Source organism: Canis lupus, chromosome 29 (genome assembly GCF_011100685.1).
Source record: "Canis lupus familiaris isolate Mischka breed German Shepherd chromosome 29, alternate assembly UU_Cfam_GSD_1.0, whole genome shotgun sequence".
NCBI lineage: Eukaryota > Metazoa > Chordata > Mammalia > Carnivora > Canidae > Canis > Canis lupus.
In genome coordinates, this window is record NC_049250.1 from 14953486 (window position 1) to 14971591 (window position 18106).

Sequence of the window (18106 nt, forward strand, 5' to 3'; positions counted from 1 at the left end):
TACATAAATATACGAAAATAGAAAGTTGTGTTTTTCTTTATCTAAAAGAAAAGAGTAGAATGGTTTTAGAGAAAGATTCTCAAGAGCACTGGAAAAAGGCATAAATCCCTCACATCCCCTTACAACAGATGATTGCTTTGAATTACTTAAACAGGCTTGGTACTTAAAAGCCCAATCTATGTTACATATTTTAACTTTTGCTGACATTAAGTGTATATTGATGTCAGAGGAAATTGGATACATGCAAGCCCACAGGATTGAGTCACAAATGTCAATAAAATTTGCACAATTACTCACACCATGATAAACCTATGCTCCATTGGGCTCTTTTATAATCACTCTAAACAAGAGAAATCTTTTTTTTTTTTTTTTTTTTTCCAGGAATGAGTCACTCATTTCTATGGCATTCTAACTTTCCTTTCAACCTTACTTTATAATCAATGTATGTTGACATGCAAAATCTTTGTTAAAAAAAAAAAATCTTTCTTCTTGCTAGTTAAAAAAAGCATTCATCTCATCCTTGTGACCTTTTTCCTTATAAAACTGAAGATTCAAGATATCTTTCTTTTTAAAAAAATGTACTTAGAATACATAGAACTCTGTCCTTAAAGACATGAAAAAGGGGAAACACATACACCCATACCATGGGGTACACTGTTAATGTTTAATCTTGTAAATCTTCCCTTTGTACATATAGTTCATACTCTTCTGACATAAGGAAATATTCACAATTGAGCTATGACTAGATACAGAGGTTATCTGTTGTGTAACTGATTCATATAAAATTTTGTTTAAATCTACCTAAAACTGTCTATCTTGTGTAAGAAAAAATGCACATTATTTTCTAGAAGATTATATTCTCGTAATGAACAACACTGGCCTCTGCTGGTAACCAAGGTCACGATGAACAGACGTCCACCTTTTCTAGACCGTTGAAGGTGCTGCCTTTATCTAGGTAGATCCACACTCTCTCGAGATTGTTGTTGTTCATTTGTTGATGGTAAGTGAGCCATAAATTTATGAGGCTCCAAGCGTGAAAATCTCGAGCTCTAGCTATGGACTTAAATGGACCCAAACTGTAGCTCTGGAACTTGTCATTTCTTCTGATCAAATACGTTTAAACACTTGTGCTTCAATATCATAATCTTAAAATGATCTTCTCTTTCAATAAGACACTGAGAGTTGATGACTTTCAACTAAATTTTTAAGGGTAATAACTGTGTACAGAATACAAACACATTCCTTTAAGTTTATTTGCTTTACCTCCCGGTGTGCATCACCTGATTCATAAAATACAACTGAAATTACTTGAATACATGGGAAGGCAACCTTGATTTTCATAGAACTATAAATCTTCTACTCAGAAAATACTGCGTATCCATGTGAAGGTTACTGCCCAGAATTTTATGCAAATTTTTTGGATTTGTTCACCAATAATTTTGCAAACCAAACCAAAATAATATTTGTAGTTTAATAATGTTGAGATTATTTTCTTTCACCATGCAAATATAAAATTAATTTGCTAATGTATGCTAAAAACAGCAAACTATAAGGTGACAAATTTATCCCAATTGACTGAACAAGCTAACCAATTGTCAATACAAGACAAGCCTCCTCCTGCTATTGCCTCTGATGGATCTTAGCCTACTCCGTGGGAACAATCTCTAGAACACACGGGCTGTCCTTTCTAATGTTGTCTGATAGTCAACACCACTCAAGATCTCCCAGAAGTTCCCATCAAAGAAACTGGAACATATTTAAAAGAAGAAAAACTGAGGCCAACATAGGCTAAAATACTTGCCTATATTATCAGAGGAGTGAAGCAACAGAGATATATAAAGATTTACTCTTACATGCTTCCAAAGGGACTTGGATTATTGTACAGTATAGGGTACCACAGGAGGAAATGCCAATACAGAAGGAACTCATTAATATGGAATTTAACTTGGGGAGTTAAAGTTTATTACACAAAGACACAAAGCATTTTATCAAAACCAGTAAAAGGAGAATGCAATCCATTGTCATCAAAAGCTCATGTCCCTGTCATAGGAACATGTCTATGTAGAAATACACAAATGATAGTCACTCCTGACCTCAAACATATTTGAAATAGTGACCATGCAGATCTCACGAGTCAGTGAATAGTTTATAAAATACTTATATTTCACATGCAGTAATTAGTAGCTGTTGCTTCTTCTTTTCCTACCTGTCTCCTTTTTTTCCCCCCTATCTTCATCCTTTTTTCCCCATCAAGTATGTTTAAATCAAGGAGTTCCAGTGGAAATCACTTTTACTACATTTTTGAGAATCATACACTTAAGCTGTATAAATTCTAACCTCTGCCTGAAAATATAGAGACCATTTTAGGGAAGAATAAATACATCTTGTACACAAGTTGCCTTTCTGAAATACTTTCTTTTTCAATCCCCAAATACCTTTCTTGTCAAGATAGTGTAGCAGTGTTTGGAAAGCGTTAGCACACCAACAGATGCTCAGAATCAAATGACTTAATAGGCATAAACTTTTTTTTTCAAATAATTGCAAAGCTTTGGGTTAGCCTTTTGCATACCTTGCATAGTTAATTACCTAGGCCTTAATGTTTACATGTAATGAGAGTATCTACAGCTATAAACTACATAATTTATAATTGATGTAAATGGGTGTTATTATGTCAATTAGGCAGCTGTGTCCTCCACCTCTTGGTAAACAGCTTTGAGTGATAAACTGAGTTTGCAGAGAGGTACCTTCTTTTCTTCATAACAGATAAAAATAAATTACCTAGGTAGACCAGGTTGTCCAATTGTTCTCTGGTGAGGTGCATGGGAAATCCAGACCCTTTCTTTTGACCTGTTGACTGCAGCAAATGGTCAATTTCGTCACGCAGCACTGCCATAGCTTCTGGGTGCTGTAGGAGGTAATACATCGCCCAGAACATAGTTGGAATAGTGTTTGTCACAGAAGCCCAGAGAAAGCCTAAATGATGTGCTGGGAGAAAATAAGTGAAAAGGAAGATTAATAGCGTTTATTACACTGATTAGATTTGCAGTGTGCTAATTAAAAGATGTTAGGACACAGACCCAGCCAAGGATCAGTGCATGCTAATGAGGACCAATAGGCTTCTGAAGTCTAATTTTCTGCTTAATGAGAATAGTTTAAAATGTAATGTGCGCATGGGGGGTGGGGAGGTGGGGGATGAGATAAGAGGAGTAAATGCAGCTTAGTTATACTCTTTCTCATTATCCCCATTAAGTATCTTGTTTTACCAGATCAGCAAAAAAAAAAAAAGAAAAAAGAAAAAAGAAAAAAGAAAAAAAAAAAGAAAAAGAAAGAAAGAAAGAAAAGAGGAAAAAAATCAATTATCACAGAAGGTTGTTTCAGAGTAAAACATTTTATCATTAGCCAATTAGAAAGAGCATAAAAATTTTCAAGGTCACCATTTTCTCTTTTTATTTCAAAGGTCTATTGTAAATTATTTTATTTTAGACAAGTAATCATTCAGAACTTTCTTACCTCCTACTTCAAAGTCCTCAAGCGTGTAGTATTTCTCCAGGACATCTTGCCTCATTTGAACAATTTCTGACCATCCTTGTGTCTTACCTAAGTGTTCTGATGCCAAGTGTTTAATAAGTTTCTTTCTAATAGACTTGATATTTCCTAGAAGCTCTATAGGTATATCTGATATTAAATATGGGAATTTGTCATCGAATTTTAAGAAATTATCTCTTAGCTCAGTAATAAATTTTTCTCCATTGCCAGCAAGAGATTTTCCATATATGGTTTTAAGCGTGATCTCAAATATAATTGAGCTGCAAAATGTCAACAGGTGTGCCATGTCCCAATTTGTGGTTTTTAATAGATGGAGTTCAAAAACTTGTTTTAAATTCTGCATCATGGTTTCTGTGAGTACATCCAAAGACTTCCCTTGTAAAAGATGATAGCAGCCATGGAGGTCATTACTCAGGTCATCAGTGGTTTCCAACTTTTTGATGGAAAATACTTTCCTTGATAGTTTATTACTGAATATTCGAAAGCTTAATTTGTGAGTTTTCATTATTAACTGGTACTGAAAAGGGTCCAGGATAAATGTTATATACTTTCCTAAAAGAAATAAGTGAGAATATGAGCTCAGTTGGTAGCAAGATAAACAAAATCCTGAAATTTGAAAATATTTTAATAAAAATTACAAAGACCTTAAAAACTAACATCTAGAGATGTGCAAAGTTTAATAAAATCCATTGTTGTTCAAAGATTCCTTACATGTATCCTTTAAAAACAGAAGATAGTGGGAAAAATTAAATTCTGAATGACTTTTAAAAAGATACTCTTATTTTAACTAAATACCCAAATATTTAAACTACCCTTAAAATATCCTCAGAACCATTTGACTTGAACATTTCTCATATTTTCCCTAATAATACAAACAGAAAACAAACATCAAACAAATCAAATTATTATTTACACTTCATAAAGAACCCTTTCATACTTGATATCATCTTAGCTTTGGTTGGATACAATTTTAACTCAGACAAGTGACTATGTGGAATGAAGCAGGTACTCATAAGTTAATGTTTAGTGTGACATTAATACCAAATCACAAATGCCAGCATTTTCTTTTTTATAGATGAGAAAACAGTGGTTCATGGAGATTTAGTAACATGTCCAAGGTTACCTACTGATTTGTGACTAAAACAGCATTCCAAACTAGAACCTGTCCATTCATGCATTCACCCCTACATTCAACATTTATTGAGATTCAGATACTTGTTTGGTTCTCTTTCCTTTTAAAATAAAAAAATGCAAAGAAATCATTGTATCATCATGGATGGTGTTATAGCAGAGGTGTGAACACAATGTAAGGGAACCAGAAAGTGAAATCTGCCTTGGTCTGCCTGGAGTTCCCCATCTGCAAGTGTTCTTTGAGGTGATGACATTTAAGTCTTTTCATAGCTCAGTGTTGTCCAAATTTACCCAATTAAAAGACTAAAGGTGCTGGTAAAAAATACACATTCCTGCCTGATTCTGACTCATAAGGTTTAGATGTGGCCCCTACAAGTCTCCATTTTTAACAGGGGCCTCAAGTGATTAAAGGCAGCATATTGAGGAACATAGTCAACACTATGGTGGGTAGGGCCCACAAAACTGGCAGAACTGGTAGGAGTTCTCAGCCCTCCCCTGCCCCTCTTCTCCCAATGCCATGCACTTTACATTTACCAGTTGAAAAAGCTAAACAAAGTCAAAGAGGGGTTAAAGGGCCAAGATCACATTGCCATTCTTAGTAGCAGAGCCTGGACAAGGAGTCACTGCCCATGCATTGTTCTTTTCCTTACCCAATGTTGACTTCTTTTCACTGGAGTGCTGCTTAAAGACTCCCAATTAGAAGTGTTCTGCAAATAGTATTTAATAATGCCATTTAATAAATCCTTCTTGTTTTCCAAGAACACACATCACATGAAGTTTAGATGATCCTACAAACGCTAATACCTTTTTACTGCCTTCTAGAAAACAATTAATAGACATTAAAGTTTGTAGAATCATCCACACTTTCCTCTTCATTTTATCATTTCTCTGTGTGTGTGTGTGTGTGTGTGTGTGTGTGTGTGACTGTACTTTCTCAGACCAACAACATCTCATTTGTTATTTACTGGTAACTCAAACAGCAACACAGAAATCAAATTCAACATGGTATGGGATTTAGAATCAAGCTTTGAAGAATTTTCAACTTAATTCTTGAAATAGGATAAATGTGTCTTTGTTTTACAATTTAAAAACATAATTTAAGCTTTTAATGTACATTAATATACCTATGCAAAGATTTTTTTTCTAAAAATAAATTGTATGTCTTGAATTGCATTCACCATATTTCTGCTTGATTTATTTAATAAAGTGGGCCAATCTAGATATAAGGGTAAAGTTAGAAGTGGCTTCATTCTGGTCAGATCCCAAAGCTGTATCTATAAAGTAAACTGGATTTTTTCCCCAAAAAAGGACTCAACTGGATTGGAGCATATTTTATGACACCTGCTTTACCATAGCATCTTAATTAAATAAAATTGCCAGCATCTGCCCGACAAATAATTGAAAAAAAGAGTGAATTTTCTTATTTTGCAAAAGATGTAATTTTAGGCAAAGCTATGTATTTTCACAGGTGGTGATTCATACTTTCCTCCTTTCACCAAATGAGAAGATTTTGCTAAATATCTTTAGGGTTATTTTAAATTAGTCACTAAAATTCAGAGAATGTTATAAAAGGTTCAGTTTGTAAAACACACAATTTTTAAGGAATATTTTGAATTTTTCCTACTAATTTTATTCATTAAAATCCAAGTGGAAAGATAAAACTGTGTTTGGCCATGACAGCATGAGCTACTGGCCATTGGCCTACTGAAGTAGAGGCTGTGTACATGTGAGTTTTTGTCTACAATTCGTCACAAATACACATATATTTCCCCCTCTCTCTCTCACTCTTGGGGGTAAGTATACAGGAAGAAACTCTAAGATCATTTCAAATAAAAGAAATAAAAGCTAAATGTGGAAAAACTGGTTCCAGTTAGCAGCCAATTATTAATATTTTTAAAAAATAAGCAGTTATTACATATAGATTCTTTTTAAAAATCATCAGTGACTAGTTAAAAATCTATTTGTAGATAAAATTCTCCCTCTTCAAGGTTCTTTATACTCTAGGATCTGTATTTTCTCTTTCTCATTCTTATTTTAATTTTCTTCAACCTCAAGACATTGTGTTTTATCAACTGTCTTTCTGAGTTAAGATGTGGATTGCTTTAAAAGTAGACGTTTTGATTTTCTGGATTTTACTTTTCAAGTGGGTTTGGAAGTACTAATAACCCTGGAGATGTTAGTTAGCTTTCCAACTTTTAATCTTCAGTATAAACAATTTAAGCTAAGTTTTCCAAAATTAATATTAATTTAAACCATCTGTCCACCATCTGCTAATGTGAGATGCAAAACCAGAGTTTCTTTGTAATCTTTAATCAGACAGTTAGGAAAACACATATACATTCATAAAATGAATTTAAATTTCTTAACAAAGGAAATCTGAAAAGTTATTCTGAAGGCCATGTATTCTTGGAGCGAAATTAACTTTTGCTCCAGTGTGATTTTATGTAAATGAATACCAAGTGTCGATAGGCAAGTTGCCTAGTTTACCAAGATCACAAGGTGGAAACAATATCCACTGCCATGTTTTCAAAAGAGAAAAGAATGCTGTCAGTAGTTGATATGAAATATTGATTTAAAGAATTTCAGAGTTTGCACTTGTCTTAAATAGAAATGTCAAAATGGGGCTCACTTCTGCAAAAATATAAATATATATAATATGTAATATTATATATAATATATAACATATAACGTATATAATCATCTTTTTTGAGCAGTAAATTTGAAATGGGGTCAAAATTTTTAATGTCTTCTTTGCCACTAATTTTATTCTCTTCCCTTTTCAGAGCTGACCGGGTCTTAAGATATTTACTCTAGCATTCCTATATAACCTGCACATATCCTTTACTAACTCAACAGCCTTTTCACTTCTTCCAAAATTAATTCTTATAGGAAGGTGGAGCTGCATGATGCAAAGTACATCATTAAGTGTAAAAAAATTAAATCATTCACCCTGATTAAGGTCTTATATACAAAAAAGTTTGACATCTGGATCATTATAAATTAAATTTTGATGTTTTCATCTCAGGTATTTGGTGCTATACAGAGACAACACTCATGGGAATTCAGATCAACTATTTGAGCATTTAGATTTAGACATGTCTTGTCAACAAATAGGAGATGAATTTGGTTTTAAAGAGATTTTCCATGATTATAAGCTTTTAATTTTCATGCTTAGTTTGTTCTTCAGTAGAATTTTCTAGAAAATCAAGCTGAAAACATTAGTTGGAAAGTGAAATATGAACCAACTTTTTATTTTATGAGGATGACCACATTACATACTCCCCCTCTTATTAGGGAGATTTCTCTAGCTGTTGACAATGATGTACAGTGGTGCTTCACTGGGGTGACATCTAGGGAAAACAACTCTGCTGCACCACCACACAAAATCAATTAGAGAACTATTTTCTGCGACAGGTCATGAATTTACGTGGTTTCTCATGAAAAGATGTACCTTTTAATTTCTTTATTAAGATGACATCTGTGTCCTTTGAAACTTTTGGGGATGACAATCATTTGTTCATCATGCAAGAACATACACTAACTGAAACCATATTATGGGACAAGGGTGGAAGATTCTGGTCCTCATTTCACATTTTCCAAAGGAGCTATTTGCAAACTGATCATTAGAACCATAGACATTACAGGATTTCTTGACAGGAATCTCGTCAAGCTCTAGTAAGAAGCCAAAGGGAATAGGTAGTACATATTTAACCTGTGTTTGTGTGCTGTTGAGTTCAAAGACACTGCCATTGGCAAATTATTTGGACATCAGAAATCCAACAAGGTTTCTGGGTGTCTAAGATTAAAATATCATATATCAGCAGAAATTGGCTGATGTATGAACAGTGAATAAAATTCATTGCCACAAGTTTCTGCTTAATCAGCTTAGATTATTTTTGTATAATGTATTAAAAGGGAAAACTGAAAAGTTCAATAATTTGTTATATCTACTCATTAAAACATAAAGTTTAATTTTTAAAATAAGAGTAACTTATTTTTAAAGTGAAGAATAGAGTTTTGTTATTATGAAGGCAAAAGCTCACTTAGAATAAGAAGCACCAGCTATGGCCTTTATTGTATTATAGAAAGTATTTCAACAGCTCGAAAGTATTGGGAATATCCTCATCAAATATTTGTTATGGATCAATCAGTGCTGAACTCTGGTCTAAATGTTGGCAATAGAGGAGCTAAAGAATAATGAAGGGAAACAGACAAATGGATTAGCAATAAATTCACAATTTATTCAATGCCATGACAGTGTGATATTGAGTAATGGGAGCCTGTAGAAGAGGCATCAAACATAAACCAGGAGAAGAGATGGTCAGTGAGGCTTTTGGGAGGAAGTGATATGTAACTATAGCCTCAGATGAATCTGTGTCAGCCATCTTTCTAGGGTGACTCACAAAGAGCACTCAGGCAGAAAAAACAGTAAGAGAAAACACAAGCACAAAGGGAATGGTGTGTGAGAGGGAAATTTCAAATAATTTGGTGCACTTGATAATGCATTAAGCACAAGGCAAGCAGTAGCAAGAGAGTAGGCCAGAGATGGAGGAGCCCAGATCTTAGAGAGTGTTGTGCGGATGACATTATACACTACAATTGCTCTAAGATGCAGGATTTTTTTTTCCATTTCAATTTTTCTGAAATCAGACTGTTGGAAGAGACTTGCCAGGCAAAGGAGTAACTTGTGAAGAAATGGATATTGCCTGTTCATGTGAGAACACAGCCATGCTGACAGTATCATCCAGTTGGATCATTGTTTTTTCTCCCAATTACATTAAAACGGCAGCAGTGAAATGAAGTTGCCCTATGCACAAAAGGTTGCTTCTGATACTCAACAAAGTAATTACAGTAAGAAGAAATTACCTAAACTCTTTAGGAATAGAACATAAAATTCCAAGGCTGGTTAGAGGAAGATATAAAAGGGATGAGAAAAGAAAGGGATGTAAGTAAAGATGATCCAGATAAGCAATATGCAGTCAGTGAAAGAATCAGAAGGTGCAATGTCAAGAGAGAAGGAATAGGGTGTTTTAAGAAGGAATGAGGGATTTGCATTGTCAAACCAAGTAGAGAGGTTTAGTCAGGCAAGGGTCCATAAATGGCCTCAGCAAGGCAGATGGTTGGTTCCAGGTAGGAGATCTCTAGGAGATAAAGCATGGTCAGCAAATGTAGGAAACTCTTGAAAAATTGGGATGCAAAAAAGGAAAAAAGAAATGAAAGGTAACTAGAAGGAGAATAGAGGAGAAGCATGGTTTTAAGCTACAAGTAGGACCCAAGAGAGAGAGAAAAAAATAAAGATATATGTGTGGGAGGAATAAATAATGAACACCAGTCCTGTGGAGGCAGGAAGTAAGGGTCATGGGGACAGGGAATGGATTTTCTTTTTTGTATATATATATATTTTGGAGTTCGATTTGCCAACATATAGCATAACACTCAGTGCTCATCCCGCCAAGTGCCCCCCTCAGTGTCCATCACCCAATCACCCCAACCCCCCACCCATCTCCCCTTCCACCACCCTTGTTCATTTCCCAGAGTTAGAAGTCTCTCATGTTCTGTCTCCCTCTCTGATATTTCCCACTCTCTCCTTTCCCTTTTAATCCCTTTCGCTATTTTTTATATTCCCTGAATGAATGAGACCATATAATGGATTTTCTTAAATATTCTTTCAAATTGGAGAAAAGATAATGAAGACAGTTGTGAGACATAGGGCTATCTGGCAGATATGTGAGAGTCTGAGTGAGATCATACCCGATGCCTTCATTTTTCTTGAGAAGGAAAAGAAGGAGGGTGAACTGTGTTGCGAGAGCCCAGTGATAGATGGGGACCTGGAACACAGCCTTTCCTGCCCTCCCAGCCAGAGTGCTCAGGCAAAGAAGTGTAGATAATCTAGTCTGTAAAGATCAGACTTCTGGGACATAGGACTACAAAAGTGAAGCAAAGGTACAGCTAGTTCATTGATAAGCTGATATGGAAGATTGTGTGCAAAAATGGCCACAGCAAATTCTTTCTATCTCTCTACATGTGCTCCTTTGCAATGGGACTCTGCCATTCTTCCCAGGAAGTGGTGGAATGTATTTCCTTACCCTTGAGTTGGGACTGGCCTGTGACCATTCTGACTAATAATAAAATGTGGTATAAAGTGAGGTTTCATATATCTCAGCCTAGACCTCAAGAGGCTTTGCAGCCTTTCCTCTCACCCACCAAAAATACTAGCTGCCATGTAAGGGCATCTTCTTGAGAATGAAGCATCATGTGCAAAAGGAGGACTAGCCAGATGACTCAAGTGACAAAGTGACTGGGGCAAGACTGTTGCTTTAAGTTGGGACAGGTATGTCATGCAGCAATAGATAGCAGATACAGCTGGACAACATGGGCCTTAAATGAGGATGAGCGAAGAACATTCCAACTTTTCCTCTTTGCCCTAAGATGTTGGGATGTTTAATGATTTTTTTTTTAGATTTTATTTATTTATTCATGAGAGACAGAAAGAGAGAGGCAGAGACACAGGCAGAGGGAGAAGCAGGCGCATGCAGGGAGCCCGATGTGGGAACTGATCCCAGGACTCCAGGATCAAGCCCTGTGCCAAAGGCAGGCGCTAAACCGCTGAGCCACACAGGGATCCCAGGATGTTTAATGATCTTGCTGCAGTTTTCTTTTTTCTTTTGTAAGCATTTTATTCATGCTAGAAGCATAATATAACAAACTTTTTAAAGTTAAAAATACATTTGACCAACAGTGGTTGCTAGGGGTTTTGGTTGGGCACAAATATTTAGAAAACAGAGAATTTTTAGGACAGTTAAACTATTAAATAGTTTAATAGTTAAACTATTTTCAATGATAGTGAATAATATCCATTGAATGATGGCTTCATGACACGCATTTGTCAAAATTCAAAGAACTGTACAACACAAAGAACGGACCTTAATGTAAGCCACAGACTTTTAATAATGTATCAACATTGGCTCATCAGCTGTAACAAATTATAGGATATAATACATTAGGATATAACAGGGAAAATTATGATTGAGGGAAATAGGATATATGGGAAATCTCAGACTTGATCAATTTTCTTTAAACCTAAAACTGCTCTACAAAATGAAGTCTGTTAATACATTCTAGGTTTTTTCTTTCTTTTAACCATTCTTATAATCAATCCAAGCAAACCAAACCAAAATCTCAGGTGATGGCAGGAGAATAGGGTTCCCTAAGATACTCTCAAGATTTTCATAATTCATTTTTTAATGTGAAAATTACTGTACTCGAAAACATAGTTTTCTTTTGTATTAACCTACAAACAAAACAATAATATAAATATTTCATATTTTGCCTATATAAAAATGTAATAACTTAAGGAATAATTGAGAGCTTATGATTTATGGAAGTTACTTATAGAAGTGCTGCTTACCTCCAGCGAAAAGAGTGAAAGTGTCACCATGTTGCTTTTGAAGAGTTCTCAGGAAACCTAAAGGATCCTTTTGTAATTTCAGAGCCTCTCCAAGGTAAGGTAGCCAGCCTTTTATCAATGGAGGCTCACCAGGTCTCCTAAAAAGCAAACAAAAACAAGAAAAAATTAAGTCCTTATTTTAATACACATGTATTATTAATCCAGTCTCTAAGTGAATGGATGAAATGCACAGTTTTTTCAATTCTTTTATTTAATGATTGTTATATAATCATAGACATGGACTTATTGAGCTCCACCAGTATGTGTGACTTTGGGTAGACAGTTCAATTCACAGCTTTTGGTGAGCAACATTTTTGAGAGATTTTATCTTGTAAGACCCAAATGGCTGGCTGAAATGACAGCTACATTCAGTAAACATTTTATGTATGAGAGCTCTTGCTGTGCTGCTCTGAGTGTTAGATGTCAGGTAGTTTACTTGCCAAAGTAAAGCTCTTTGTTATCAGATGTCACTTTAGACTGGAATTATATAATTAGAAGAGGGGCAGTTAATAATCTTGAAAAATCTTTTATGCTGTTGAGAATAAAAAGCTCAACACTATTTCCATGAAGCATATCTTGTTATATTCTTTTATAGAGTTTTTATTCAAACTACAATGAATAGGAATATTCGCTAAATTTTATAAAACATATGAAACACATTCAATGAAACACTGAAATACTGTGAATTAAAAAACAAGTTTCTTTTTGACCTATAATCTTAGCAAAACTGCACTCCAAAATTTCTTCTTCTTCATTTATTTGGTGAACTCAATCTGATTTAAAGTTAAAAAAAAAAAATCCAAAGCCATTTTATCCTAGAAGGGATTAAAACAAATATTCAAGAGAACTCTGATGATTCTCTAGCCCATCTGTGAAGATGACTTACACTATAGGGAGTACAACCCATTTTGATTAATCACAAGATATTACTAGCTCAGACCTAATCAAAGATCAAGATTATGATCATACTCAACATGGATTTTTATGTAGCTAGATTAACCCTATCAAAAGCTTTAATTTCCCCACAACCCAACATGGTTGGGTTAAAAAATAAAAAATAAACATCAGATCTTTCAGGGGAAAAAAAAGGACACAAAATAAACCTAAGGTTTGATAGGAATGAAGGAAATGGGTATCAAAACTCTCCTTTCTGTTTTTAGAATACAACTGATTTTTATGCTAATTTACAAAATATGTGCTGTCATTTAAATCTATGTACTTAGAAATAAGACAAAAAGAAAGAAATAGGAAGACAAGAAACACTACATAAAAATGTATATCTTGTGCTTCATCCCTTTCCCTGCTATTTTCTTAAATGCTAGCTTTACCAATGGAGACTTGCATTTTATGAACATGAAAGAAATATAAAAGTGTATCAAAAAGTATAGTAACAGTTAAGTCTGTATCCAAAGATTAAACCAGACAACATATATGATTGTAGAGTAGGATCTCCAAGTCAGAAATTCCCATAGCATGCAGGCTATCAATCAATGGCTTTCAAAATTTGCAAGTGATCTTAGTTCACAAAATTTCCTTTCAAAATATTAACTCTCTTTCATGGTCTATTTTTATGCTATTTTGTTTAATGTTGCTTGAATGTTGCATTGTGACAAAGATTTTGAAAGGCTTTTTGTCATATCATAATTTAATGCAACTAATTTCATCCTCTATGCTCTGTCATTTGGTCAAAAGCTGTATTCTTCATGGATTTCCGTGGGGGGGCAGGGGAAGGATGGAATTCAGAAATCCAGAGGAATATTAAGTTAATGTTCAGGGTTAGAGAAACACATTAGGAAGCCATTTTATTGTTACAAAGATGAGAGGATCATCGTTTCTTACAGCTGTGTTCATTTTGGCAGCAATGAGCTTAAAACTATAAAACACCATGTCACAACTGTGTATTTTCAGGAAAAAATATAATGTTAGTTCTATGACTCATCGAAGATAGGCAACAGAAATCTGTCTTCATCAGTATATTTGTAAAAATTATTTAGAGAGGAAAGACATCACCATAATGGTCCAGAAAGACCTGCTGACATATAGCAAGTACAACTACTGTTATTTGTCTCTCTCATGCTCCCACACCCCCACTTAACCCCACCCACTCCAATAGTATATACTTCCTCAAACATCCTCTTTACTATTTAGGTAGGACACTAGAAGGAAATGTCTTATAAGTTATACAAATTAGAGGTACAAAGATTTTCAATGATTAAACCCAAGTTCTATGCATAAACAACTATCACCACTTGCAACTTCTTCTATACAAATAGTGGGACACATCTTGAAGTTTATGAAAAATGTCAAGTACAGTCTAAATTTATCTGGAAGCAAATAGTGGAGAAGAGTCTAAATACATAAAATGGCAATGAAACATAAAAGATGTTTTAGACATTTTCCTTTGGTTAAAAAGAAGCATATAAAATTTAAAGAGGTGAACCAACACAGTATACTTCATTTTTGATAATAGCTGCAGTTTGTCTTTATGCTATATCTTTAGTTAAATAAATAGGTAATAGGTTTTGTGAGTGGCCTATCATGCGTTGTTCCCTTAGACATTTTAAGGACAGCACTTTACACAGCAATCTATATTTATCAAGAAATTTCTTTAAAAAAAAAAAAGAAATTTCTTCTATTCTACTTTTCCTGGGATCGTTCTATGCTAGGAATCCGAGTTATTGTTAACAACCCTTTAAGTAAGTAGTTGCTCAACCTTTATACATGGTTACTCAACTTTTATACATGTACCCCAATTCAGGAAAAAAATTATGCATTGATTAAGTTTTTGAAGGCATAAAATATTTGTATTAGGTCATCTGATATCTATAACAATGCCTTAATAATTAAAAAAAAATTCCTAATTAATATTTTCCTTTGCACGTGTTGTTAAAATTTCAGAAGCTACACAACTGATGCGCACTGCAGTATCTGATTATAATACCAACCTTTTGAACAAACTTTGGGTTGAGCAAAGAACTTTTGAAGCTGCTATTTTACCTTTCCTTGACTTAATTTAGAAGCTACTTAATTGGATAATATAATTTGGTTCAGAGTGTCTCTTGCAACTGTACTTTTGAATCATTCTCTATTTTTCTACCCTTCCTGGACTTCAATGCAGGCATGAGGATGCTAAATATGTTCCCATAAGTCTGGATAATTGAGAATCAATATGTTTTTCAGGGTACCGGGGAGAAGGGGCTTCTTTGCAGGATTGAGATGGAAGATCCAAAAAAAGGAGGAGCGAGTAGAAGGCACTGCAGGGTGCTGGCATATCTGAAGCCTCTGTGAGAGCTTACATGGGGCCAACGAAACACAGAATCACATGCATTGCCTGGAAGCTAGGTGGGGGTTACCAAGTGGGGGCACTTGAGAAGGGGATGCAAAGTTGGAGGATCACACTCAAAGTCCTAGCCAGGAGGCATGCTGGGAAGCCAAAGATGACCACACAAACATCAGTACAACAAGACTCTCCAGGTCAACAGAAAAGGGGAAGGGAGAACCCTAAATCTCATTTAATATGCAGATAAAGGATAAAAAGTTTTAAACTCAAAGTGACTGGAACTACTTTTCACTAGAAATAGGGTTTTCTGCCATCAGCAGAAATAGGGGTTCATGAGAAATTTGAGTTCAGTTATAGAAAATTACATTTGTGCCTATCTAATACTGGGAAGTTTTAAATCCAGTATACGAGCTATGTAGACATGCAGTTGTTGTTTTAACTTGAAAATAATGATAGTATCAACCTTATAGGTTTACCATTCTGATTGGGAGAGAGTATTTGAAATAGCTGATATACAGAGCAGGATTAATTTTTCCGGCTACTCATATGCTGGAAGCAGTTGCACATAAGTGGTTTTGCTCTCCTATTCTCCGTATGAACTGTTTTGTCAACCTTCCCTGCTATCTAAAGGAGCTTGGAAGGCATCACTCCCATCTTCACCACAAGAAAAAAGCTGAAGAAACTGAATATCAACAACTCCTCTTAGATTCATTGGAAAATTGATGCCACAGGGCGTAAACCACTGCCCTGAAAGCTACAGAGACAGGTGAATACAGAAGATCATAGTTTACTGGGAGCAGAAGCTGCTTCTACAGCCTTCGAGAGACACTGAAAAGGTAATTGACTCATTCCTGGAGCCTGAGCAAGAACTAACTTGTGATATAAAATCTAAGGACCCAGCCTTATGAGAGCCTCCGCAGTGTTTACACAAGGAGAAATAGATAATCTCAATTAATATGCATCTAGGAAATAAATAGGGTCAATAATTTATAATTCTCCAAAGGAGAAGGTAGCAGCTCTAGATCTCATTGGTGAATTTTATCAAACAGTTAAGGAAAAAATACTACCAATTCTCTATAATCTCTTCCAGAAAATAGAAGCAGAGAAAAGACTTCCTAACTCATTCTATGAGGTTAGCATTACCCTAATACTAAAGTAGACAAAAACATCACCAAAAGGAAAATTATAGATCAATAAACATAGCATAGATGTGAAAATCCTCAATAAAATAATAGTAAATTGAACTCAACAGTGTATAGAAAGAATTATATATGAGAAGCAAGTGAAATTTATTCCAGATATGTAAGGCTGCTTCAATGTTCAAAAATCAATGAATGTAATTAATGTAATCCATTACCTCAAAGGGATAAAGAAGAAAAATATGACCATATCAATAGTTACAGAAACATCATTTAATAAAATCTAACACGTATTCATGATAAAACTCTCAGAAAACTAGGATTAGAGGAAACTTCCTCAACTTGATATAGAACATCTACAAAAAACCTTACGGCTAACATCGTAGGTATTAGTGAGAAACTAGAAACTTTCCTGCTAACATCCGAAATAAGGCAAAGATGCCCTTCTCACCACTCCTATTTGACATTATACTGGAAGTCCTAGCTAATGCAGTAAGACAAGAAAAAGAAATAAAAGGCATACAGATTGAGAAGAATTAAAACTGTTCTTATTGCAGATGACATGACTGTCTATAAAAAAGTTTCAAAGAATCAACAAAAAACCCTCTTGTAACTAATAAGCAATTTTAGCAAGGTAGCAGAATACAAGGTTAATACACAAAAGTAAATTGCTTTTCTATTTTCCAGCAATGAATACGTGGAATTTGAAATAAAAAAACAAGACCACTTACATTGGCACCCATAAAGCTGAAATACTTGGTATACAAAATATGTATAAAGTCTGCATAAGAAAAACTATAAAACTGTGATGGAAGGAATCAAATAAAATTTAAATAAAGGAAAGTTAACTCATCCACATCAGCAGGGAGACTCAATATTGTCAAGATGTCAGTTCTCAACCTGATCTATAGATTCAACACAATCCTGATCAGAATCCCAGAAAATAGTTCTGTGGACATTGACAAACTGATTCTAAAGTTTATATGGGAAGGGAAAGGATCCAGATTAGCCAATGTAATATTGAAGGAGAAGAACAAAGTGGGAAGACTGACATCATTCAACTTCAATATTTACTAAAAGCAACAGTAATCAAGACAGTGCGGTATTGGTGACAAAATAGACAAGCATATCAGTAGAACAGAAGAGAAAGCCCCAAAACAGACCAACACAAATATAGTCAATTGATCTTTGACAAAGGAGCAAAGTTATTCAATGGAAAAAGGATAGCCTTTTCAACAAATGGTGGTAGAACAACTGGGAATCCTCCTGCAAAAATATAACTATAGACACAATTCTATACCTTTCACAAAAATTAACTCAAAATAGATCAGAGATCTAATTGTAAAGTGCAAAACTATAAAACTCCTAGCAAATAACATAAGGAAAATCTAGTTGATCTTGGGGCTGGCAATGAGTTTTTAGATACAAAATCAAATGTACAACCCATGAAAGAAAAGAAAAAACTTCATCAAAGTTAAAAAATTCTGTTCTGCAAAATATACTGTTAAGAGAATGGAACCCCATGCTTGATACCAGGAGAGAAATCTTTGCAAAACAAATACC

At 34.6% G+C, this 18106-nt stretch overlaps 1 protein-coding gene across 4 annotated transcripts in view; it reads right to left on the minus strand.

Annotated features, from left to right (window-relative positions):
* Window positions 1-18106, minus strand: part of CYP7B1 (cytochrome P450 family 7 subfamily B member 1) — a 174405-nt gene that overhangs the window by 21437 nt on the left and 134862 nt on the right. For 3 of the 4 annotated variants that reach the window (XM_038579396.1, XM_038579397.1, XM_038579398.1), the window contains 3 exons: window positions 12086-12222; window positions 3511-4098; window positions 2779-2985 (listed from right to left, as the gene is read on the minus strand). In XM_038579396.1, the coding sequence (XP_038435324.1) occupies window positions 2779-2985; window positions 3511-4098; window positions 12086-12222 (932 nt within the window). Of the gene's footprint in view, window positions 1-2778; window positions 2986-3510; window positions 4099-5327; window positions 5385-12085; window positions 12225-18106 lie in introns of those variants that run through there. The other variant, XM_038579399.1, reaches the window with a different exon arrangement.